Source organism: Phoxinus phoxinus (assembly GCF_949152265.1).
Source record: "Phoxinus phoxinus genome assembly, chromosome: 6".
In the NCBI taxonomy this organism is placed as follows: domain Eukaryota; kingdom Metazoa; phylum Chordata; class Actinopteri; order Cypriniformes; family Leuciscidae; genus Phoxinus; species Phoxinus phoxinus.
In genome coordinates, this window is record NC_136881.1 from 15,889,400 (window position 1) to 15,914,454 (window position 25,055).

The 25,055-nt window shown below is 36.4% G+C and overlaps 1 protein-coding gene across 2 annotated transcripts in view; it reads right to left on the reverse strand.

The window, feature by feature from the left end:
* The window catches only part of adgrl3.1 (adhesion G protein-coupled receptor L3.1), a 115,559-nt gene that overhangs the window by 53,884 nt on the left and 36,620 nt on the right, over positions 1-25,055 (reverse strand). The window contains exons 4-6 of one of the 2 annotated variants that reach the window (XM_079614721.1): positions 18,031-18,140; positions 12,641-12,655; positions 9,480-10,286 (exon numbers count right to left, since the gene is read on the reverse strand). In XM_079614721.1, the coding sequence (XP_079470847.1) occupies positions 9,480-10,286; positions 12,641-12,655; positions 18,031-18,140 (932 nt within the window). Of the gene's footprint in view, positions 1-9,479; positions 10,287-12,640; positions 12,656-18,026; positions 18,141-25,055 lie in introns of both variants that reach the window. The other variant, XM_079614720.1, reaches the window with a different exon arrangement.

Consider the following 25,055-nt stretch of genomic DNA (forward strand, 5'->3'; position numbering starts at 1 on the left):
CGGTAAAATATCCACACAACTAATTGAACAAAAATGCAGCATAAATGTATGAATGTCTTTGCATTGTATAACAAAATATCAAAGTAGTATTTACTTTAAGTAAATATAGAACAAATACTTCATAAAAAAACACTACCATTCAAAAGTTTGGGGTCAGTACGTTTTTCTTGTTTAAAGTGTCCCTGTAGTCAATAATGTTATCCCTTAAAACTCATCTTTGATCACCAAAATGGCACATTTAAACGTGAAGAAAATGTCTTCATGCCTTGAAATAGCTCTACACCCTTGCTTCATTTAGTATACGCGGAGCCATGAATATGCTAATATTCCCTGACTCCACTCACTCACACCAGCTCAAAGATCCACTCGCTCGGTCAACTTACTGAAGTAAACGCTGCACAATGGTATCGCTCTCGACAACGTCGATTAGCCTTTTGCTTGACTACGTTATCAAACAGCTAATAATATGTTGCTATTGCTAATGTTACACAAACCATGTTCCTGTTCACCATCTCAGAGTTAGACAGCTGCCTTCTAACAATCAGTATCCTTAAACGCTTTGAACAACTCAGAACATCAGTGGAGAAAGGTATACAGCTCATCATAACATCGTAATATACATCATATACATAATTCACCCGCTATATTGCTAAAAGTACCAGGTTTTTCATATCAACAGAAAAACCGGGATAACCTGGATTCTCTTGAGACTCCTACTCCTAGATACATGCGGTTCATTCAGTCGGCAGCATTCTCAACAACATAATTTAACCAAGATGCCTCTGTAACAAACATAGCATCTGAGGACCACTTAACTATTTTTGTCACTGTTACCAATGCTTATGACGAGGGATGCACCCCAGAATGATTTCTGAAGGATGATGTGGCGCTGAAGACTGGAGTAATGGCTGCTGAAAATTCAGCCTTTCAACTATAAAACAATAGATATGTTGTTCAAAATAAAGATGAAATATCTATAACCAATTGACATTAGTTCTGAGAAAAGGTTGAGAATCATTTGTATGCAAATGCTATTTGGTTTGATATTCTGTAAAAAAATGCAGCAACATTCACACATTTTTAAGTGAGACTTCAGTGTCCAAATACGTTCCACTGTTTAACAGAGAAATATAGAAAAAAAGAGTGAGTTCAGCAAATAACGAATCAAAACAGAGCGAATTTATAATCACAAAGATGCTAAATATACATATAGAGCACAAAGAGAGAGGAAAAATGTAAGCCCAGTTTCATCTCCTCTTCCCATGTTATCAGCAGTATGGTAATAGCAATGCAAGTCCCCTTGGTGGGGTTACACTGTAATCCGCACTCTTATCCTCTCAGATCTACATGGTAAGATGCTCTAGGTCAGCAGTCTGTGTAAATGTGTGTGTGAGTACACGTGTGTAAATGTATGTGTGAGCAGGGTCCAAAATTAACTCTTGCCAAACCGCAAATGTGAGTAAAAATGTGTGTTCCCAAATAAACAAAACTGCAACATAAAAAAATGATTTAAATGGAATGGTTCTTTTGCTTCTCTCATGTCATCACCATGCGGTCCCTGACATCCTGGTGTGGGATATTACACGCACAAAAAGGTTCCAATAAAGCCATGTGTAGACACACACTATATTGCCTTATTGTCATTTTAATATGTCGCAGTTAAGTTTGTTGAAACCATAATTCATAAGTAATTTGGAACCTAAATATGATTTGGATTGAAATCTTGGCTGAAAAGGGTATTTTAATAACATGCTATGTATTAAAACCAACTCTCTTTCATATGTGTGCTGATAAAATGTTCTTACAATCAAGTCTCAGACACATTTCCTGCATATATTTGATTTATAACATTTTCATAATTCAGCTATTAAAGTGACTTCCTTTTTCACCCCATCAGTCAAATTCTCAAAACACTTCAAATACTCGGTCATGAGTGGTCAGTGAGCTGCTAACCTGGCTCACTCGTATGTCCAAATGAGATAGTTATTGGTTCAATCAGCTAGAATGATTCAGTCTGATTCAGAAACAAATCATTTAGACTTGTTTTGTGAAACCGTTCAACTGATTCATCAGACTCAAAATTATAATTTGAACTGAACGACTGAATAATTGCACATCAGTAAGAAAGAATGATCACCAGTAAGAACCTGACCCTCACTGATGTAAATGATGTGAGCTATTCAAATCAAGTGGTCCAGAAAGAACATTTTCTTATTACTGTCCTCAGTGGAAAATTCACAATTAAAGGATTATCTATAATGCCTACAGCAGTGATTCTCAACAGTTTTGACTTGGCAACAATAATCCAAAATCCTGTATAGGAACTTGATATGAAATGTTGATACTGATTTGTAGTTTTTTTCCCCCGCTTATTTTAAATCCTTTCAAGTCATCTTGAGGCCCCCTTAGTGGTTTGCTGAGGACCCCTAGTGGGCCCCAGGCCCCAGGTTGAGAACCAATGGCCTAAAGTTTTATTTTCTCCAAAACTTCATGTGGCGAGCGCCTTACATTAAGCTGTCCAAACAAAAATATGAGGAACAAAATAATGACGTGTCTTCACATTTAGTGACACTGCGAGACAGACACCAGTGACTCAAGAGTGACTCAATGATCTGTGTTGTTTGTTACAATTTTTCAAGGAAAAACAACTCTGTCCAACTGTCATAGGGAAAAAATATAATTATTAAATATCTAATACAAATATTTTAAGTATTCTAAATGTTACATTTGCACGTTCAGTTAAAAAAAAAGTGTAAACGGTAAATATGTCCAATTCCCCGACTACTGGTAGGTGTAGAAAAACATTAATTTTGGACCCTGTGCGAGTGTATGTGTGAGGGTGTTACTGTGAGAATGTTTCTGAGCTCTGAAGAATGTACACACAAGTGTGAGTGTGAACATCACTCCATTACTGATTGATCTGTGTGTTAAACTCCCTGCTGGCAGATCCAGGTGCATTCTTGTTCCTGTGGATCGGTTTAAATAAAGTTTTCCCTCTGCGCTGAGCTGTAATTGCCAATGGAGAGAGTTTTAACCGTATGTAAGACATCCTCTCATTTAATAAAAGCAGAGAACAGAAGTCTCCACTCCACTAAAGGAGCATGGAGGCCATTCCATTTAAACTATACATAGTGCCAATCCTAACATATTACATTAGCATTCGAGTTTAAAGCAAGCCTGGAGGAAGAGGATTCTGGGTATGAGAGAGAGAGAGAGTTAGTCTGTTGAGAGCACGCTTCAAAGTAAAGCAGATTAAACCGCTATCACCTCCGCAGTCAGACTTCAAGATGTGTTTAAGTGGGAGACGTTGAGTGTTACATGTGAAACGCATGCATGTTTTTATTTCCGCTCTACGTGCTTAACGGTGCAGAAATCATTTCATTTCTATCAACCTTTAAAGCAAGTTTTTGTATGCGTCTCTGATCTTTTGCAGGAAAGTGTGAGAGAAATTGTAAAAAAGTATTGTTTTAGCATCGTATTCACAGAACTTTGCGAATCAGGTAATAATAATGAACGCTAACAATTTGCACTGCGCAATTGGCGATCTTGTTGGTGTGTTCTGATTGCTACATTGTGGAGGATGCAGCAGAATAGCCCAATCGGCAGATACTTTACTGAGAACGCTCAGCATCACTTCACCACTGTGATCCAGACACCTGAATTGGCTCTTTGAAAATGTTGATTAAACGCTCGACTGCACAGCTGGTCTGGATATACGCCCAGTTATAACGCTTTTCTCCACTATGATGAGCTACTACCATGATTGATAGAAAATGTCCACAAAATGTTCAACAAATTCACTTTTACTGTTAATGGGCATTGACATTGTAACGCTAATGTGACAATTTGATGCGATAAATGTTTTAATTTGAATGATGCCATTGATGCAACATTTTTTTTTTTAAAGAGGTGTTCTAATCTATTTTCGATCACACTGTGAATAAAGATTCACCACTTTGTTCACATAATGCTGTTGTTGTTACATAAACTACAGGTGTGTTCACACAGCGCTGCGTAGGCCGATTGGCATCTGACTTGAAGCAGGTTAGAAATGTTGTTCGTCTTGAGATGGCGCTGACACTACGTCACTGTGAAGTATGCCATCAAAGTGCTTGCCAGGGCGGTTTAAGAGCAGACAGCTGCCTCGTTCTGCGCAGTTTTATTTTAGAGAGGCAGCACAAGCTCTGATGACGACACAGCTGTTTTACGATTGGTCAGACTGACCGATAACAATGATGGTGTGTGTATCGTGTTCATTCTGACACCTTCGGTTTCACCAATCATGTGTGTTAGTCATGTTTGTAAACTAAAACCTTTGAGACTTTTTCTTCAGTGGTATTTAAATATTATAGACAATATTACAGTGTGTTCCACAAATATTGGTACCCTTTGTAAATAAAAGCAAAACTGACTGAAGATTTGTTTTAGCAATTTCTCCTTTTAGTCTTTCCATAAATAAAAAAAACTAACCTTTAATTAAAAATGTATTCAAATTCTTATCATACTTTTTTTTTCTTCTGAAATGTATTGCACAATTATTGGCACCCCTTCATTTAATACTTTGTGCAACATCCCTTTCCCAAGATAAAATCTCTAGATCTTCTCCTGACTGTTTAAGAAGTAAATATTAAAATTCGTAGTAAATTTTCCCCCGTGACAAGCTGGTGTCAGAAAAGGAAAGTTGCATAGCGCTTTGGTTAACCCCACTAGTGTCAGACAGTAAATTTGCATTTTCGTTCAGCTCGTCTGCCGTTTTTTACGCATTGGTCTGAGTAGAAAAATCACATGCGAAAATGATTTTTTTACAGGAATTAATAGTGCTAGGCTACACAGCAGAGTGGTTTCAATGCATTTTGAGGCTGGTTAAACTGGATTATGTGTGGTGGTGTATAAGAAGCTGGTTTTGTGCTAAAATATTGGGTGGTAAAGTACTGCAAATGCTTGAGTTTGCACCCAAGAGTGACAATGAGAGACCTAGAAGGAGAAAAAGAAAGGTGAGAAGTAGCAAGAGAAAGTCAGAGATACAAAGAGGAAGGGAAAGCACATAACCGGGCAAATCGAATCTCTTTCAATCTTTTCATCTTCTCTCTTTACTGTTTCTGTAGATCTGAATCCTTCATGTCCTCCCAGCTGACCTGAAAGGCAGAGCTTTCTCAAGCACTTAAACTCTTCCATGAGCAATACTCTTTGTTCAGGGACATGCAGCACACATACAAAACTTAGACCCATTATCTATTTATAGTTGATAAAATGGTATCAGCTCTCAATGGTATGTAGCACTCAATATACAGGGCAGTAGGCACGGTTTTATAAGCACCGAGGTCCAAATTTTGGGCTAGTTAGGGGACACGCACCCCAGAGAAAATTTTTATTTCTCTGATCTACATTATGTGCATTATTTTTAAGATGTTTGAAAGCCAAAAAATGGAGAAGAAATAGCTTTAAAACCATGTCAGGGGGCAGTATCTGTCAATACATGCTCTCTCCATAATCTCTATCACTCTTTCTTTTTCTCTCAGTCTCCTTATCTTGCCATGTCTCTTTCCCTCCTGAAGCTGAGCATTGACTTATAGTCTTTTCATTTGCGTATGTCAGTGAAGAAAGTAAACATAGGTTCAACTGATATTTAGCAAATATGTTTTTTAATCATTTTCTTAGACAAGTTGATTTACTGAAGGCTACGAACGCTAGGCAAACAAGTTTATTAAATTCATTCACAATATGTACACATTCATTATTAATCTAATGCCTAATATGATGAAAACGGCTTTGTTAATGTTTCTTGTCCTTTCACATTGACTAATTATTACATTAACTTACATGAATCACGTAAATTATATAGGGCTATTTTCGATTCAAAAGAGCGAAATTAGACAAAAGTTTATTAGTTTGCCAGATTATTTGTATCTGTCGTTGAACAATTGAGTAAATGTTTTTAAACTGTACAAAAAAGACCTGTATGTAGTTATATCTGTAATTTATTTCTCATCTAATTACACTGTTTACCCGACTCCTGCCCCTTAACCTACACTTAAACCATATGAAACCTGACCCTAACCTTACCATATCCCACCTTGAAAGCATTGGCAGCAACAGCATTTTGCAATGCAACATGAACTGTACACAGTGATTTGAAGCCACCTAATATATTTGGGACCAAAAATCACAGTTACCGCAGTTGTTGTTATGAAACCATAACAAAATGTATATGACATTTATAAGACATTTTACAAATCCACTTAAACCAAAGTCTACACAGTAAAAGGGAAAAATTGTAACACTCAATATGGCGGCTGTAGAAAATGAAGTGCTGCCTGGCTTTCGATAGAAAAAAGGTAATCGGCTTGTTGGCAAAGGCATTGCTTGCTCTTTTTGATCTACATATGCATTAGCTGGACAAACCTGAAAAAGGGTGTAGCCTGATTTAAGCATGGCTGTCAATATGTTTTTGAAATGGCACATAGTTTTTGTCATTTCAGTCTTTTCCCTTTCCAGTAGATGTAGACGGAGATGTACTTGCGTGATTTGAAAAAAGCTGCCCTGGGCACGACGACACAATCACTGCAGAGGTAACCAACATGCTCCAACAGGGACTTAAGATAATACCAAGTTATTTCAGTTTTATTGCAGTAAAAATAACTGTAGCTAGCTACTATAGTATTTGGAGGGAATCTATGGCTACGACAGATAAATGTTGTTAGGCAGTTAGTGTTTGTGGCAACAAACAAAAAAATTTAAGTCAAAAGAGTAGTCAAAGTAGTCTAAGTCAAAAGTAGCGTGATTAATTGTTAAAAGATCATGGTTTTCGTGACAGTGACGTGCACTCCATTTAGCCTGTGAATGCTCTCCATATACCCGAGCCATTTGAGAGATATAAATATAAATATATAATATAAATTTGTCATTAGAACATGCAACATAAAGCTTATTCCCATTATAAAATGTGCATGTTGCTGTCCTCAAATAATTTTATTGCCAAACTGTAGTTTTCTGAAATCTGTTCGAGTTGCGCAAGGATTGGGGCGAGGAATCCACAAGTAAATTAAATGAATAAATTACCAAATAAAAACAAAAATATTGTATATCCTTGTCTTTTGTCACACAAATTTGAATATGATCCACCTTTAGTTTAGTTTAGTTTATTCGTTGTCATTTGAATCATTCACTCAACCGATTCGTTATTTAAAATTCAAATGAATAAATGTATACTGTACATGTAAAAACTAGGTCAGACATATGTAAACTATTAATTTATGTTTTTGATATATTAATATTTCTATATGTATTTTGATTTACATACCTGTATTTCTACTTGTTTCTTGCATTTAAAGTAGATTAGAGCAAAGAACATTTTGTCACTATTTTGCCACATATTTTCTGCTCTGTTCTAAGCAAAAAATCGTGATTGGCAAATTAATTATGAATCATGCCGTTATAACGGAGTTAAGTTTTGACTGTGCACAAGCCTCTATTTCTAGAACATTCTCTCCTCTGTTTTACTTGACAAAATGCCCATGTTTTTTCAGTTTTTCTCCTTCAAAGCTGACAAGCAGACGAAATTAAAAACTAATTAAACCAAGATAAAATTTAATTAAAACCTGAACTACACAAAGATGGTGTCGTTATAGCAATATTCACTTTGATATGACCACTAAACAGCGTCTGATCTGCATTAGCTTAGTTGGCTTACACTCCCACTCTAACTCATGCTTTACAAGATCTTTGATGTGGAGTATTCTAATAAAGAAAATCAATGCCGGCAGGGTCATTAACAAGCACTTCCATACATTTGCACCAGCAGGTGAAGTTTATCATTTTTTAAAAAGCTATTTAAACCTTTGGAGATCTGTTTTGAAAATGAAGTACTAAATTCAGCAAGTGGGATTCAAAAACTTCAGATATGAAAAAACAGGTATTTTAGTTGCATTTAGTCTTTGCTTGTTGTGCGAGTTGTTCTGTAATGAACTGAAAGTGCAAGTGAGAATTTATTTGCAATTTATTAAGCAAATCTCACAATATGCTCAATTTGGACCCAGTTAAGAGCAAAGAGATACACTCTCCTCTGCTCTAATGGGGATGTCAGTAGATGCTGGAGATAATAACTGTTAGCAATGTAGATAATGATTAATTCAGCTGCATCTCAACTGAGCTGGCAAGCTGACTAAAATTGCAATACAATACTGTGTAAGTAGTGTGCCTGAACTCTAAATTTGAAGGAGGAATAAAACAAAGTGAAAAATAACCTGACTAATGGACTGCGATAACCTATACAATAACATTCTCTGGAAATGGAAGTCAGGGGGAAATCCTGAAGGTCTCTTTTATCATTGACATGAATACTTGTATGAGTGAGTGAAAATGACAGGGCTTTCTAACTCTGCCAGTTTAGTTCTTCAAAGTAGATTTGTGACTGACAATCACAGAGAAGTACAATACTTGTAAAATAAATTCTGACTGTGTGGGCGCAATCAATTTTACCCCTGACGGCCCACATTTAAAGGGATAGTTCACCCAAAAAATTTAAATGTAAAAAAATCACAACAAAAGTAGTCCTTGCACTATATTCCAAGTCTCCTTAAGTAATAAGATTTGCTTGATGAACAGACCAACATTTCAGCCATTTTTAAAAAACTACTACAAATGAATCACTCTGTTTGATGAACGAATCGCTCAGTCTGATCTGTGAACTGTTTCTGTTCTCAAATTCAACACAGATTCAATGATTGCAGCAGTTCTTGATTAAAAAACTCACTGGAGTGGAATATTTTAAAATAATGAGTTTAAAAACTAAAATTGTGGCCTGTTGTAGTACTGTATGTATTCATTGTGTGTACACCACTTAAAACTGCCCATAAGTGGACAAATTATAGAACATCTAGCTAACAAAGGCTTCAAGTAGTGTACAATGATGTTAATGAGAATTTTATCAAGGAGACCTAGATGGCATAGTGCAAGTGAGACGTTTAAAACTGTGTTACGAAATCTTATGTACAAATTTGTTTGCCAACTTTATGCTTCTAAAAATTAGATTATCATGGGTCTATCAAATATAAGGTTTAGCACTACACGATATCAGTCTAAATTGTGGAAACACTGGTACATCTGTATTTTTGTAATGCAGTGATGTTTTATTTTATTTTATTGTTGTTGTGTTATATGTTGGGTGTATTTTAAAAATTGGACCCTGAGTCTGTAATAAAGTTTTTATTGATTGATTGATCGATTGATTGATTGGCTGATTTGTTGATTGATTGATTGATTGATTGATTGATTGATTGATTGATTGATTGATTGATTGATTGATTGATTGAATTAACCCATTACTTTGTTGTATGAACCAAACCCAGTTTAATTAAAATAAACCAGTAAAGGAATAAAATGCAAATGACCTCAGTGCTATTGGTGTTCTCTGAGATCATTTGGATTAAGAATGGTCACATTAGGAAAAAAATATGTGTTTAAATTAAAGGGAAACTCACCAAAGCCCAATCTGTTGTCATTGTTTCCAAAGTCGAGAGAATATATGACCACATGGTAGTTGTTCCACACGTACAGCAAATTGTCTCGGGGGTTGTAGTCCACAGCTGCGATGTATTGGTAGGAATTTGGGAACGGAATGCTGAGGTGCGTTTCACGGCTCTTTTCTGTGTTGTACATGTAGTCGATTTTATTCCCCAACGCTTCATTATCGTCATCTTCATAAACGCTCTTCACTACATAGAGGATTCCGCAGATCATGAAAGCATTGGAGGCCGATCGCTTATCGTATGTCGTATCCCATGACCCCTCCACTCGTAGTGTGTAGGGGTTGAGCTGACTGACCACAATTCGTCCATTGTTCTGTTCGGTGGCGTAAATTACCCACAGTCCGTTTTCATCCACTGCTAGATCGATGTCAGATTTCCCACCCCAGCGATACGGCGAGGTGTCGTGGTAATTAGCGTTAGCGATAATCGCCTCACCGCTTTTGATACGAGTTCGCAGGTCGAATTTAACAATGTTGCGTGTACGTTCCTTGTTGAAGAAAAGCGCACCATCGAACACCACAAACCCAGTGCCATCTACCCGATGTGGTAGTTTGTATGTTGTGGTAGGGCGACCCGCAATAAAGTCCTCTTTAGATGAGTACTCAGTCAGTGTATCTGTGCGGTAAGGTGTCCAGGGCATATAGTAGATCTTATTGGATGACTGTAGGGGGTCTTTACACCATGATCCAGACTGATGGTCCGACTCAAAGAGGTGTTCACTCTGGTACACACCTCTCAATACACCTGGACAGAGAAAGACTGAAAGAGGAAGAGATGGAGTGAGTTGCAGACACACTTTTGAATGTAATTTAATGCTCATTTTGTTGTCCTATATATTCGTTTATTAAAAGTACATGAAATGCAGTTCAAAAATACAATGACCTACTCTCTTTTATGATGAGCATGTTTTACATTTCTGAATTAAAATGAATTTTGATATTTTGTTTATGGACACAAAGTGAAAAATGATACAATTGTCCTGATTTAATGAAGAAAATAATCCTTATTCGAATAAATACTTAAGATAAGCTTAAGTAAGCATAATCTTGTATTATTCATTCTTAGGATTATTATCTTGTATTATTATTTCTTCACTGCGTATTCATAATTTACAAACTTTTGTCCATGTGCAACCCAAAAAAATCTACCAAAAATGCCCCCTGTAGACCTTTCTTAAATATGTTTAAATAATTTGACCCTTTTATCATAATTTTCATCAAATTGAAACTTTTCTTTGAAAATTATTCAAAGACAAAGAGCATATTTCTAAGAGCTTGTGTTTTAGATATTTTTCCAAAGAATTTTCCTTCTTTTTTTTGTGAACACTTCTGTATGTCATTGACCCATAAAACATGCTAACAAATGCAATGATCCAAAACCAAAGTTATCAGAAAGCTACATGCTTTGAGCCTGAGAGAGAGAGACATCTATTAAATCATATCTGATGACTAGTAACCCGATTTATAGTTCATGACTCCAGCAGAATCCCTCAGGAGTTTCTGAAAATCTGTCGCACCGACTTCTCTAACCCCGAGGAAAATTCACACGGTGTGAGAATTTATGTGGGGGGTGGTTAAGAACCATCACCCTATTATTCCTGGTACATTAAATGTGAAGATGAAAATAATCATCTGTTAAGCCTTATGCAAATCAACCTTAATTTGTCCTGCAGAATTGCAGCTTGTAATACTAACATTCTATTTTATGAACTTACCCACAATATATTGCTGGGAAAAATAGCAACAATATTTGCTAACCCTGGGAAAAATTTTCTGGGACTAATTCAAATTACATTTTAAAGTACTGTGAAAAATCAATGACCAATGAACACAGTTGAGACTGGCTTAAAATCAGGGTTAGCCACCGTCCACGCAGCAGGCCGTGCTGTCATGCATATCTTATAAATGTACGCTTGTGTGTGTGTGTGTGTGTGTGTGTGTGTGTGTTTGTGTGTGTGTGTGTGTGTGTGTGTGTGTGTGTGTGTGTGTGTGTGTGTGTGTGTGTGTAATGTTTTCACTTTCTTTGATTTATAATGATACTTCTGCAAACCATGCAGATATTCTTACATGGTCACACACACACAAGAAAAGAGAGCGCACAAACAGTCACACGGAATGCCTGCCATAGAAACGGCCCTTTCCCACCATTCCGTTCCCAGAATGAGGGACATCCTCATGGGAAGTGTGGCTGGTATTTTAACTATTACTGGATGTTTCCTTTTATTGTTTTAGATGCATTAATTTTCCACAATATGTCTTAATCCAGGAACTTATCTTGGCCTTTGATAAACTCAAGTATATTTGTGTTTATTTTTTTATTTTATTACTTGTGACTGTCAAATGTTTTGGTCGCCTATTAAATCACTTTTAAATTTTTTTTTTCTTTCTAATTTCTAAAGTTGTATCCAAGTATTCAGTTCAATTCAAGTACTTTTTGCTATACATAACGTTTCAGGGCAGCTTTACAGAAATAGCATGTTTCAAATATTACAATCAAGAAGCCAGAGTTGACTGTGATAAGAAAGGCTTGTAACTACATACACAGTAAAAATGACAGCTATTTTTCTGTTTTTGTCAACTTAAAAATTGCTTTGTAATGTGCGTACCATTCTATTCCAAATCAAGGCAACCTGACATAAAAAGCTCCCATTTCAAAATGCCAATTCACTTGATTTGAGTGTTCTCACCATTTGATAAATGTGATAATTGTTTATGCATCAGCTATGCAGAAAATACGCTTTTTTGTTAAGGTCTAGAGATTCACCCCAGGCCATTCAAGACCCATAACATCGCAAGACATCAGTTTCACGCTGCCACGTCTTGTGGTCAGCACAATCGGCAGCTTAAGTTTTAAACAGTGGCAACACCTCCCTGTTCATCTGATACATGGTAAACCACCAGATACACTGAGAGAGATCAAGAGAGAGGAGACAGTGAGAAATAGAGGTCTAATTCAGGGAGTACAGCCTTGGTCTGAGATCAAGTTTCTCCTCCGCATTCCTATTATAAACCATTATGAGCTACTGATCGCCAATCTGTCATTAGTATCAAATAACACCATAACAGCCTGACAGTGAATTACACACTTAAATTACATTAAAGTAATGGACCTACCTCTTTGCTCCACTTCTGCATTCAGAAAAGGGTGGAAGAAGAAAAAAAAGAGAGAGAGAGAACAGATTAATGATGCAATATTAAATACTTCACAGTAATTCAATTCCATATTATGCATGCAATGTGCAACGTATCTTAACACAATCTTGTGAGTTAGTAAGTAGTAAAATGTGCTTCATTTGTACTCTAGAAATTCCATTAACAAAGTGATCATAATTTTTGAAAACAAATATAGTGTCCATTTGATATTAGACTATTAACCAGAAAAATGAATGCATCAAAACAAACTAGAGGGAAAGAAATAGGGTTTGTTTCACAAATATTTCTCATGTGTCTTGGGTGCTATGGTTTAGATACAGAGCAGCTTTCTTGGCAAGCCTTCTTGGCTGATGAATAAAAGACAGACTTAAATCTCACCGATTTATCATTATGTATTCATTTATTTGATATGATATGAAAAAAAAGATAAAATTTTTGCTTTCATTCCAATTTAAACTGAATGTTGCCTTTTTTTTTTATTAAACACTTGTACCCTGACACAACTTCATTGGCTTGACCAATATTGTGAGTTAGAGACAGGACTATTTGATTGGCTGATTGATGGAGGAATGGGAAAGTGGTTTAGAAATATGTAATATGTGAAAGTAATATGGAAATTGTAGATTTTTTTAATTAGCTGCTTCTTGCTTTTATTTATGATGATTTAAAATACAAATCGTATTGGTTTTACTTTTGTATATTTCTATCCTTGCATACATTACCATTTACATATTCTTTTCATATTTATTTCTCAAAATAAACTTGAGTACCTTTTTTTATTTAAACATTATGCAACCAATAATGAAAGACAAAAACAATGCCATTGTACTGCATGCAATGGCAATAAGAGCTTGATTTGCCTTGAAAAAAATACAATCTAGACGGTTGCAACAATTTACGTGTGTGTGTGTGTGTGTGTGTGTGTGTGTGTGTGTGTGTGTGTGTGTGTGTGTGTGTGTACTTCTCTATGAAATATGCATGAGGATGAACTGTTAATGCATCACTCAATACATCCAATAAATAAGCCGCCACACAAGCAAGAGAGACTGCGTGAGTGTGTGAATGAGGTTCCAGGAGATCTGATTTAGAAGCAATTATGTCTCCCACACACACACCTAGTCAAGTTTCAGTCACATTGTAAATGGATCAATAACAGATAGTCATTTGCTGTCAGTGATAATAAATAAAGAACAGCCAGAACAGACCAGTCCTACTGGGAAGTTACGACTTCCTCTACTAGTACCCTAGCATCCCAACTAACAGACAGGTCGATGTGGATAATGTAACACGGGCGCCTGCTGTATGTTTACCAAAATCATTACCGTAGTTCCATTGACACTCAGGTAGCGACAGATCTTTTTTCCTTATTGTTAGTGAAACGAATAGTTGAAAAAGAAAAAATATAGAGCAGGGACAAGGTCATCACCACCGTTTGTTGAAGGAGACAAATATGAATTTGAGCGTGCAGTTGATTGCAAGTAAAGAGCGGACTAAATGTTTGGAGAAGTCAAGCATACATCACTGGAAAGAAGTCGTACGTTTAACCAAAAGATTTTTTACGTGGTCAAATTTTTTATTCCATCAATAAAATGCATTTAGAAAATATATAGAGTGAATCAAGTGTACAATTTCTGTGCTTCCAGCAACATCAAACAGAACTGAAAAAAATATTGTTTGTTTGGTAACACTTTATAATAAGTCTACAGTAATAAAGTACTTACAAATCATTTGCAAACTATTATTTTATAGTTAATTCATAGTTAATATATTGTAGTCTTTGCATTGTTAATAATTTATTAATAGGCTATATACAAATAGTGAGCTATAGTTATCTTAACTGAAAATTATTATCGTTCTTGGTGTGAACGGGCCTTTACTTACAGTTGTCGAAAATATTACACAAAAATGACAGTTTGCCTTTTAAAGGGATAGTTCACTCAAAGTTTAACCATTTACTCACTCTCGTGTTGTTCCTAACCTGTATGGCCATCTTTCTTCTGTTTAACACAAAACTATATTTTGAAAAATGTCTATTTTTTTTATTTTTTATTTTTTTTGTTCATACAATGCAAGTTATCGGGGTCCAATGTTGTTTTGGACCTTATTGACATTGACTGTAAGGACAAAAACAGTTGAAACATTTTTCAGAATAACCTCTTTTGTGTTGCACAGAAGAAGAAAAATCTCTACGAGTTTGGAATAAAATGCGGGTGAGTAAATGATGACAGAATTTTCATTTTTGGGTGAACTAATCCTTTAAAGTACTGTAAATAATACGACTTACAGGGACGCAAGATTCCTAGACTATAATTTCAAAACCACTTTATTTCCTCCATAAAGACAGCAGTTAATCACACAGATCTAAGGAGCAGGTACTGAGTATCTATATGAAGTGAAGTTTTCGGAGTGTGTAGGTAAAACAGACGTCCCATATTGAGGCCAAAGCAGAAAGGTTGACTGGAGTTCTGCCAACTCCTCCATCACAGGGGAGAAGAGAAAGCCAGAAAAACCTCAAGAAAACATTTGGAACATGTTCCCAAGGGTTTCTAAGCCCGAAGTAATTAAATTACCTGCATGTGTGTGTGTGTGTGTGTGTGTGTGTGTATGTATGTGATACTGTTTGTGTGTGTGTGTGTGTGTGTCCGTCCGTATGATGGACCTCCCCACTAATTAGTGGGCCTGTGGAAAAAATGTTTTAGGCTTTTTTTGACCAGATGGTCACAAACACACATGTATGCACTTATGAACACTCACACACACTCCATGACCCCTATGCGCAGGACGATTTATGGTCAAAAGGCCAAAAAGAACCGTGTGTGCATCCTGCCTGTGTGTCCTTCGTGTCATTTAGCTCTGTGCAAGAAATTCCACAATGTCTCTGCTATTCCACCCATTTGTGAATCAGTGTGTGTGTGTGTGAATGTGTAGGGGAGACAAAGTGTGTAAGTGTATTCAGGCTTTTCCTGCTGCCAGTGCCGCAGTCATATGATACTGATTTATCGTCACCGTTGCCATGGCCACCCCAGATTGGTACACCAACCCCACAGAAACCGTGAGAACTTGATACCACATCACTCTGCCCTCAGATGATTGACAGGATCTTTTCCCATGAGTCATGGCAAGGGACAAGGCCCGACAACAGCGGACAAATGCAACAGAAGTTCATTCATATGTATTTTTCTGACAGGTACAAGTTCATATTTGGTGACAGATCTGATTGAGGTGCCAGGTATCACTGCAATCCTACTGTAAGCTTTTAGGAAAGTAGAAACGTTTCTAATCAACTTGAGATGTAAATATGACAGTGCCATAGTGAATAAAAACCTGAACTAATGGAGTCATTATTTTGGACTAAGGCTCTTTGTATGAGTAAATGTGAGACTTGTGAGGGCCAAATTTCAGAAAATGCCCGTCTTGAATGTTCAATCTCTATAGAAATTATTTATGGCATAATGTCCATTATTAACGTCCATTACCACAGTTTGAACACCAAAAAATAAGGCACTTAAAGTACACAGGGCCAGGCAAAAAAAATAAATGAAGTACAGGCACACGACTCAAACATTATATGTGTTGGCATGTGAATCGTGTACTGGCCATCTGGCTAAAGTTACATCCAATATTTCAACTTGCTTGTCATGACGACTTTACCTCTGTAAAGCCAGTAAACCTGATAAATATCACACTATATGTGCAATAATACCAGAAAGGGACATGACGTAACTATCTGTAAAGCACTGTTTACAGGAATCACATAGGAATTACATCAGGAATTACAATTACAAGGAAAGAAAAGTGTTTCCACCTCAAAAGGACAATTTATAGAACGTCACAGCTCAAATAATAAACAGGATTTCACTGAATTATTTTTTTATTTTTTTAAATGTAATCTTCACATTTCATGTGTTTCTATCATTTCGATTTGAAAGAAAGGACTAAGGTACAACGTGAAATCATTTTCTGTGGTAATCAACATTATGCCACAAATTATTATAGAGCTCGATATAGAGCTTTACTAAAACCCGGAACATTTGTTTCAAACAACCTGAGGCCGCTAGTCTGCTCTAGTAAAAGGGTTTATAAATGAGCCAAATAATGCATTAATTAAAATGAAAAAAAAAAAAAAAAAATGCCAAAAGGGGTTACGTTGTAGTAATTATACAGTAACTTGATTTTTAAACCTGGATAGTGTCTGTGTAGTTGATAAGGTGTTCTGAGGGGTTTTAAATGGTTTGTTATGTGGTATGGGACGTTGCTTAAATTAAAAGAGCCCACCCTCAAATCTTTATGATATCATGTGGCCAGTTGCATAAACGTAGCCACTGTGTTCAGACTGTGTCTTAAGAACTAATTTGACCATTTCGAAATTAGTCAAGAGGTAATCAGTCTTACTTTTCTGATTCAAATTAGACAGATCTACCTTATGTAACTGACTTTAAAAAGTTGGGGCTTGTCTTGAAGTTTTTCTTTTTTTAAGACTAGTCTAAGCAGTTTATGCAACCGGCCCTGGTCCTTGGACATGACTTGAATCCCTCTTTCAATATACGTCTATGGGGTTTTTCATTTTATCACCCACCAGATTAAAAATCTTATTGGAATATTTTGAATATTCTTCTCAATACAAGTTATGCTCAGCTGACAGCATTTGTGGCTTAATTGTAACTACCCAAAAAATTATTTACCAAACCCATGTATTTTGACTTAATAACAATTTTTTTTTTTTAAATCTGGGTTACATCTAGGCACTTACAAGGAAAGTAAATGGGGTAAATTTATAAATGTTAAAAACCTTATTGTTTCAAATATATGCACAAACAATATGCGTCTTAACACGATTTCAGTGTGAAAAAAATCACTTGCAATACTTTTCTGTGTAAAGTTTTTTTCCTATTTTAAAACTTGTAAAGTAAACTTAAACCTAGTGTTACATATTTGTTTAAAACTTTATAAGGTTAAATAACAGAAGAATTGATGCAGGTGCTTTCATTAAATTATAACATCCCAAAATTGGCCCCATTCACTTGTAGGTGCACCTCACAGTAACCTCGACGGATGAACCAAAATGTTTTTTTGGGGGGGGTTTTGGTAATCAACACTAAATGCTGTTGATTGAGCTGAACTTGAATTTAGCCCAGAATATTCACAGACTAGTATGAAGCATACAAAGATCTTTCAGAAGAACCACCGCACAATTTAAGAAATAATTCATGTCTATAGCCTGAAGCACAAAGGAATGAGTTATGCATCAAAGTTTAATACTTAGAGATTTGTTCAAATCCTTACGTATGAGAAATAGAAATACCGATGTTGTAAAAAGCGTAAATTAAATCTGTAAGTGTGTGAGAACTTACTGTATGGCACACACTCATACTGAACCTCAAGGTATTTGTACGTTCCAGGACACGGGTCAGGAAAAACATCCGGGCCAGCAACGACCGCACACTGAGTTCGGTTGTTACACCTGAGAGAGAAAGAGAGAACAATTTATGCAGACAGATAAAGCAAGGCTATTCGTTCAGTTCATTCAATATCAATCTGACATTAGGCATATGAACCATATGTACTCGTTCAATATGTACAATAAAAGTTAATGAGCCCTGAAATACCATTTTCATCAAATGAAAGGGAAAAAAAAGATACTTTTACTCAACAATCTCAATGAAGCTGAAAGACTCAAAATGTGGGTTCCCCCGAAAGCCCAGGAACACATGCTGTTGTTTAAATGTAATTTATATGTATGTCGTATGTAGGGCTGAAAATACAGAGCAGAACGAATTCTGGCAGGGGGGAAAAAAAAAGAAGAAGAAAAAAGGCAGAGGAAAAAACAGTTTTGACATATTCTGCTTGGCAGGAACACATGCACACATACGGATGACCACCACATGACATCTCTGTCATACTTCATGATTATTACACCCTATAGAAATACAAATGGACACACACACACACACACACACACACACACACACATACAACACAACACAACACAACACAACTGACACATACAAACACACACAAGAATCTTAAAGCTCAGTTATATCTCGCTCAACGGGTAACCATGGAAACCTTCCAGTCCGAACCCATGGGGCACTTAAATTGCACACATACACATAGGCTACTTCAGTTTCTTAAGTTTCCAAGATTAGCTTCACAAAATCATTATACGATGACAAGCAGCAGTCTCACGGACTCAGGTGTGTGTTCGTGTGGGTGTGTGTTTTGCCTCTTACTATTCAAGCTGTCAGACAGTGGAAGAATGTATAAGATTGGTCTCTTGACATTTGTTATATTTGTGTACAGATGCAGGTATGTTAAGTGTGTGTTACAGTTTGACTATGTGTGTGTGTATATGTATGAGCCCTAATTGCTGTGCTGAGTGAGTGTGACAGTCATACTCCCAGAGTGCTGTGGGGCATCTCTGGTTTCCGGGGCGACAGCTCTTGGATGGCATTGTGCTGAACTCAGATATGACCTAATTTAGGAGGAGAGGACAGAAGAGGAGATTCTTTTGTCTTTTTCATTAGAGGTAAAGATTTGCATGCACAAAACAGCCATTCAATGTCCCACCCTATATTTTGTCCCAGGTATTGTGCTTTTAAGATTTGCGTTCACAGTTGTTTGGGTGTACGAGAATGGTCCGATCAGACAGGCTGCAGTGAGGAGATGACTGAATGAACTGGGGCAGTGTGTGTCACATGAATATATCAGCAGCATCCAGATGTACAGAGACACTGGCCTTGAAAAAAGTCACCTGACTGAGATATCTGATGCGTGTTAATAATTTATTTCCTATTTTGCTCACAAACACACACAGGATGTCATGTCAGGTTTAGTAATCATCTCTTTTGATGACATGAGTCCTGCAAGGAGGGGTTTTTATAACTATGAGTCCTTGTAGCTCAAACAGTAGAGCATGACTCAAGCAAGATGATGGGTTCGACTGTTGACACTCACAGCAACAATATATATCTGTCATTAATTCAATTACCATATGCTTTAACAATGATTTTCACATTGTCCCTATACTTTTTGAACAAATCGCTAAATAAAGATGTAAAATGTCAACAACAGTAAGATAAAATAGGCTTGAAGACAGAACCCATTAAAATGTTCAAATAGTAAGTTAGGAAAACACCATATGGTTTTTCCCTTTTGGAAACAGTCAGTTGCTTTTATTTACATCACAGCTTGGCAAAACCACAAACCCTCTTTCCTCACAATCAATTGAAGATTAGGAAAGGAAATCTCTAATCAATAAATAAATAAGCATGAGCAGCACACCAATGAATTTGACCGAACTTGCATTGAAGTTGCTACATACAATTGCTAGTTTTATTATTTACACATTTTATTTGTAAATGACAAATGTGTAAATGTTCAGTACATGCATATACAGTACAGTAAAAGTACTCACTATATTATTTTCATTTTCAGAGAAGAGAGGGGATCTAAATGCATATACTCTGTATTTACTAAAAGAATAGCGAAATCTAAAAAAATCACTAAAAAAGAATTATAATTTAAAAAAATCCAACCATGTCAACCATTTTTGGTCTTATTTTTACCTCAAAGTCAAAAGAAAATAAGAAATTAGATTAGGCATATATTATATGCAAAATTGTATGTATTTAATAAGTTAGTTAGTTATTGACATTATTGTCATGGCAATTAAGCACATCCATCACTAAAATCTCTTACTGTAATGTAAAAAAATATATATTTTATTACTGTAATACTGTAATTAAAAGCCTCCAGTATGGACAAAATGATTTGAATAAAATCATCCATCCATCCATTTACCATACCGCTTATCCTCTCTAGGGTTGCGGGAGACTGGAGCCTATATGATTAAAATAAACTAATTAAATTAAGTACAAACTCAGTACAAACTGTGGTAACAGTTTATTTTACAATGTCCTTGATACATACTGTATTTTATATGTACTTACTGTAGTAGAATTATTGGTAGCATTTTATTTTACAGTGTCCTTGTTACGCGTTACATGTAGTTACTGTAGTAATTTTAATAATATGTATAATAATTGTATAATTTATAATAACTATAAATTATGCATACAGTAATTACATGAAAGTAACCCTAAACCAACCACTATTACTATCCCTAACCCTATTGTAAGTACATGTAGTTATTATTATTATTATTAATAACTACAGCAGTATTATTACTCAAATGTATAATTAGACTGTAACATGGACACCTTAAAAAAGTGTACAGAACTTGTTTAAAATAAACAAAAATTATACTTATAATAATTATATGCAACTAACACTAAACCAAACCCTATTCCTAACCCCAACCCTATAAAAAAGTACATGTTGTTAAAGGGGGGGTACAATGGTGTTTCATATATTCAGAGTTGTTTACAGTGTTAAAGAGATGGATTCTCATGCTAATAATGGCCAAAGTTTGAAAAGTTATTTTGAACGAATAACAGAGAATTTCTGTGCTGAAAATCATACTTCCGGGTTGCAACACGTTTCGGCTGGTTTTTTTCTATCGTAGATCTAATGACGTAGACCAGAGTGGAACTCCTTATATGAGCATTGCTCTCGGAAAAGCGCGTTCACGCACACGTCGACCAGAGGAGAGAAAGACCGCGCTCATCGACGCGCTACTACCGGAAATCATCAGCAGCAGCGCTAAATAGGAATGGTTGATGTCAAGAATGTCTCCAAAAAAAGTGTGTTTTGGGATGTGAGGGAAAGTTTACCTTGTTCAGCTTCCCAAAGAACCCAGTGTTACTGGAACAGTGGATGCAGTTTGTATGTTGTGGATGCTCCCGCTTGACTCTATAGCTCCGCCCACGCCCAGAATCAAGGACCTCGGCTTTTTCCGGATAGAATCGGAAAGCTGTATTTTTATTTTATAAATATGATGAAACTAAAGACTTTTTGGAGATATGAAGGACGCACTATTACTCTATAGGTACTCAAGATTAACATGAGATTGACTGAAACCTGGTATTTTACCCCCCCTTTAATTAAAGCGTTAGTTGAAAATTCTGTCATTCATTACTCACCCTCGTGTCGTCCCTAACCCGTAAGACTTTCATTCATCTTCGTAACACAAATGAAGATCTTTTTAACGGGTTAGGAACGACATGAGAGCGAGTAATTAATGACAAAATTTTCATTTTTGGGTGAACTATCCATTTAATATTACTCAGTAATTAAATATTTGATATACTGTATACTTTTTTGCATTACAGTAATACGATTATTTTTAAATATTACATTTATTTATTAGATTTGGGATAAATATGAAATTTATTGAAATTGTCATTTTTAACCAAACCAACAACTTTTCTACATGCAATGTAACATGATCAATGATATAAATCAAATATCCTGACCAATCACAGGTACTCTTGCCGTTTTCATTTCTGGAACAACTGTTTAGCATGCAGCATGTGAAATCAGTTCTATTCTCTCTCCTCTGAATTGCATCAGACCTGCTAGTTGAAATCTCTTTGTGTAATATATTATGTCTGCCAATAGATCTTGGATAAGGGGCTCCCAAACAATCACCTTCCAATTACCTTCCCTCATTGATTAGAGCATTAGCCCACCATGGCACACGCATACACACACACTCTGTGAATACATTAGCCCAAACTGAGTGAGATGTAAAGGTCAGACAAAATGAGAGAGAGCGGGTGACAGAGAGAGAGGGAGAGCGGGAGATGAGGTGGAGAATGATAAATGATGTGTGATTCCAGCCACAGCTTCTATAAAAAGCAGCGGAGCAGGACGGAGAGAGAAAAAAAAGGCGAAATCTTTCTCTTGTCTTCGGTTTCATGGAACGTTTCCTAATTCCTCTATGGGAATTATACACTGCTACGTTCAAAGCGTGCCTTGCACATTAGTAGCTCAGAGTTATATAAACTGAAAAATGTATCTCTTGTGTGTTGATAAAAGCGGGCTGCCAGCATCCAAACATCTAAATTGGCTCTCGCAAGAGAATGTGAGCGTGTGTTACAGGTATATGTGCGTGTGTGTATGAAAGAGAACTCATAAATGGTAATTTCCTCCACATTGACTCTGGGCATGGTCTATGGCCTTACTAATTGGATCTTACAGTCTGGTCTACCCTGAGGCAGTGTGTGTGTGTGTGGCAGCTGGCAGGTGGTATTACAGGCAACCTCAGGGCAGGATATGGTGCTCTCTGCCTTACACGTTTCCCCTGATTACACACACACACACACACGGAGCAAATTCTGAATGAACAAAAAACTGTATAATCAAATCTGTCCAGTTCAAAATTAAAACCATACAGTAGAAGCCACCATTTTTATGAATGTTTTATGAGGGCAAGGCATGGCGTTACACAGCATGACACATCCGTTCATAGTTTGTGGTTATTATCATACGTAGCCCATTTCTCTACATCTTTGTTCTTGTGCCACGGGGTGCTAGGTTGTCGTCCCCAGTCAAAGTCAAGGTCAGATGGATAGTAGGCTGTGCTCTCGACATTACACCGGAACTGAAACGATAATGTTTCTTGTGATGACGCAGATGCTAATGGGGTTTGTTCTGCATGGGTTCTGTTTGTCTCTTTAGCTCGTTTTTGAGGCAAATAATTCATTTGTCCTGCCAAACTACATAAAAAAATGCAAAAAGGGTGGCTAAAATGTTGAGGGCTCATGTTTGGGGTGTTATGTAATGTGGACAATCTCAAATGAGTATATCTGATTAATTCCTTGTGCTGTTAAAAAAAACCGCTGGAGAGATATACGCTGGCATTGTTCTGCATGGTGAACACCTGCTTTTGAAGCACAGTATCCTTTTCCTGTTTTTTATTGCACTCTTATGAGCTAATTATGCCCACAAATCAAAGTGTTGACAGTTTAGCTCTCCACGTTGTGCTCAACTGAAACATAACACACAGGCCACATACACACTGCAAAGTTTTGGGAGACAACCACATTTAAATACGGGAATAAATCCCCTAAATTATCATTCCTTGTGCTTTGGAATGCAGGATTCACTCCAAGAGTTGACAGAGTGATAACTCAATAGCGGCACAGCATTACCAACTAGTTTAGTTTGGGTCTGTACATACTACTCATATTTAATGAAACTGCAATTGTCACCGCCTGAATGTTTCATCAATGAATTCGGTTGTAGAATGTGGTATTTTAAATTTTAAGCATTCTATCAGACACATAATGTCAGACCCAATTAGCATTAATGTACTAAATTGTGCTAAATGAAATCAATACTTTATTTTTACTAATAAATTATACTGTATGTTTGAATATTTCAAAGATATGTGACAAGGTGTTTCAAACTCAAAATGGTATCTTCTTCTTCTTCATCCTCGCGTATTGTACACTTGTGCGGAGTCCTCTCTTTGCATCATGGCTCGCCATTTTGCAAAGTTGAGTGCACCATTCGTGTGTAGTTTCATCATATCCTGCCATCTATGCATCGGTCATCTGCGTGGGCGTTTGCCATCCACCATGAAATGGTAGGCAGTGTCAGCGACCATGTCTGGTACCGCTTGTGGGACGTGCCAATACCACTGAAGACACCTTTGCCACATTTTTTCTATAGTTGGCAAAACACCCATTTACCACCAAATTGTATCATTACAGTAGAAGTCAAAGAGAGACACACCAGCAATCCATCGGCGCATGCACATCTCTATGAGATCTCCAGCATTTGACTCCATACAGCGCAGCTGGGCATACTACCATTCGGTATATATTTGACTTGAGATGGATTGGACTCACTTCTTTCCAGCACATCCAGGCCACATTCACCCTCACACACACATCGTCATTAATACCACTGTCTATTTGCAGACGCGATTCTGTTCATCTTCGTCAGGCCCTCGCCATTGACCATGATATTGCCATTAGATTAATTGGTCTCCAAAGTATTCCGTTTTCTTGATGTTGACGTGGAGGCCATATTGGCTGAGGCGGTCATCCACACCTGGACTAGGGGTTCTAGTCAAGTTATGGCCAGTGTTATTTTATTATTATTTAAAAACTATTTATATTACTATTATATATTGAATAAATTAGCTTTTATTTTTATTTTTTGTTTTAATTTTGGTTTAAGTTTTAGTGATTTTGTTATGTGCTTCTGTCATTTTATTTAGATTTCTGTTTTGCTTTCATATATTTTTATTAGAATTCAATAGCCAACAATATGATTTTGTCTCCTTAAAACTCCTCTTCATCATGTCATTTAATATTCAATAAAATAAAACAATTATTATTTACAATATATTATTGAAAGTAAATAAGCTGTGATTTACTTAATGTGTTTATATAAATTGATGTGTTCATATAAATGTGACTGATCCAGTGTGAATGGTTAAACCAATACACACTTTATTCACAGC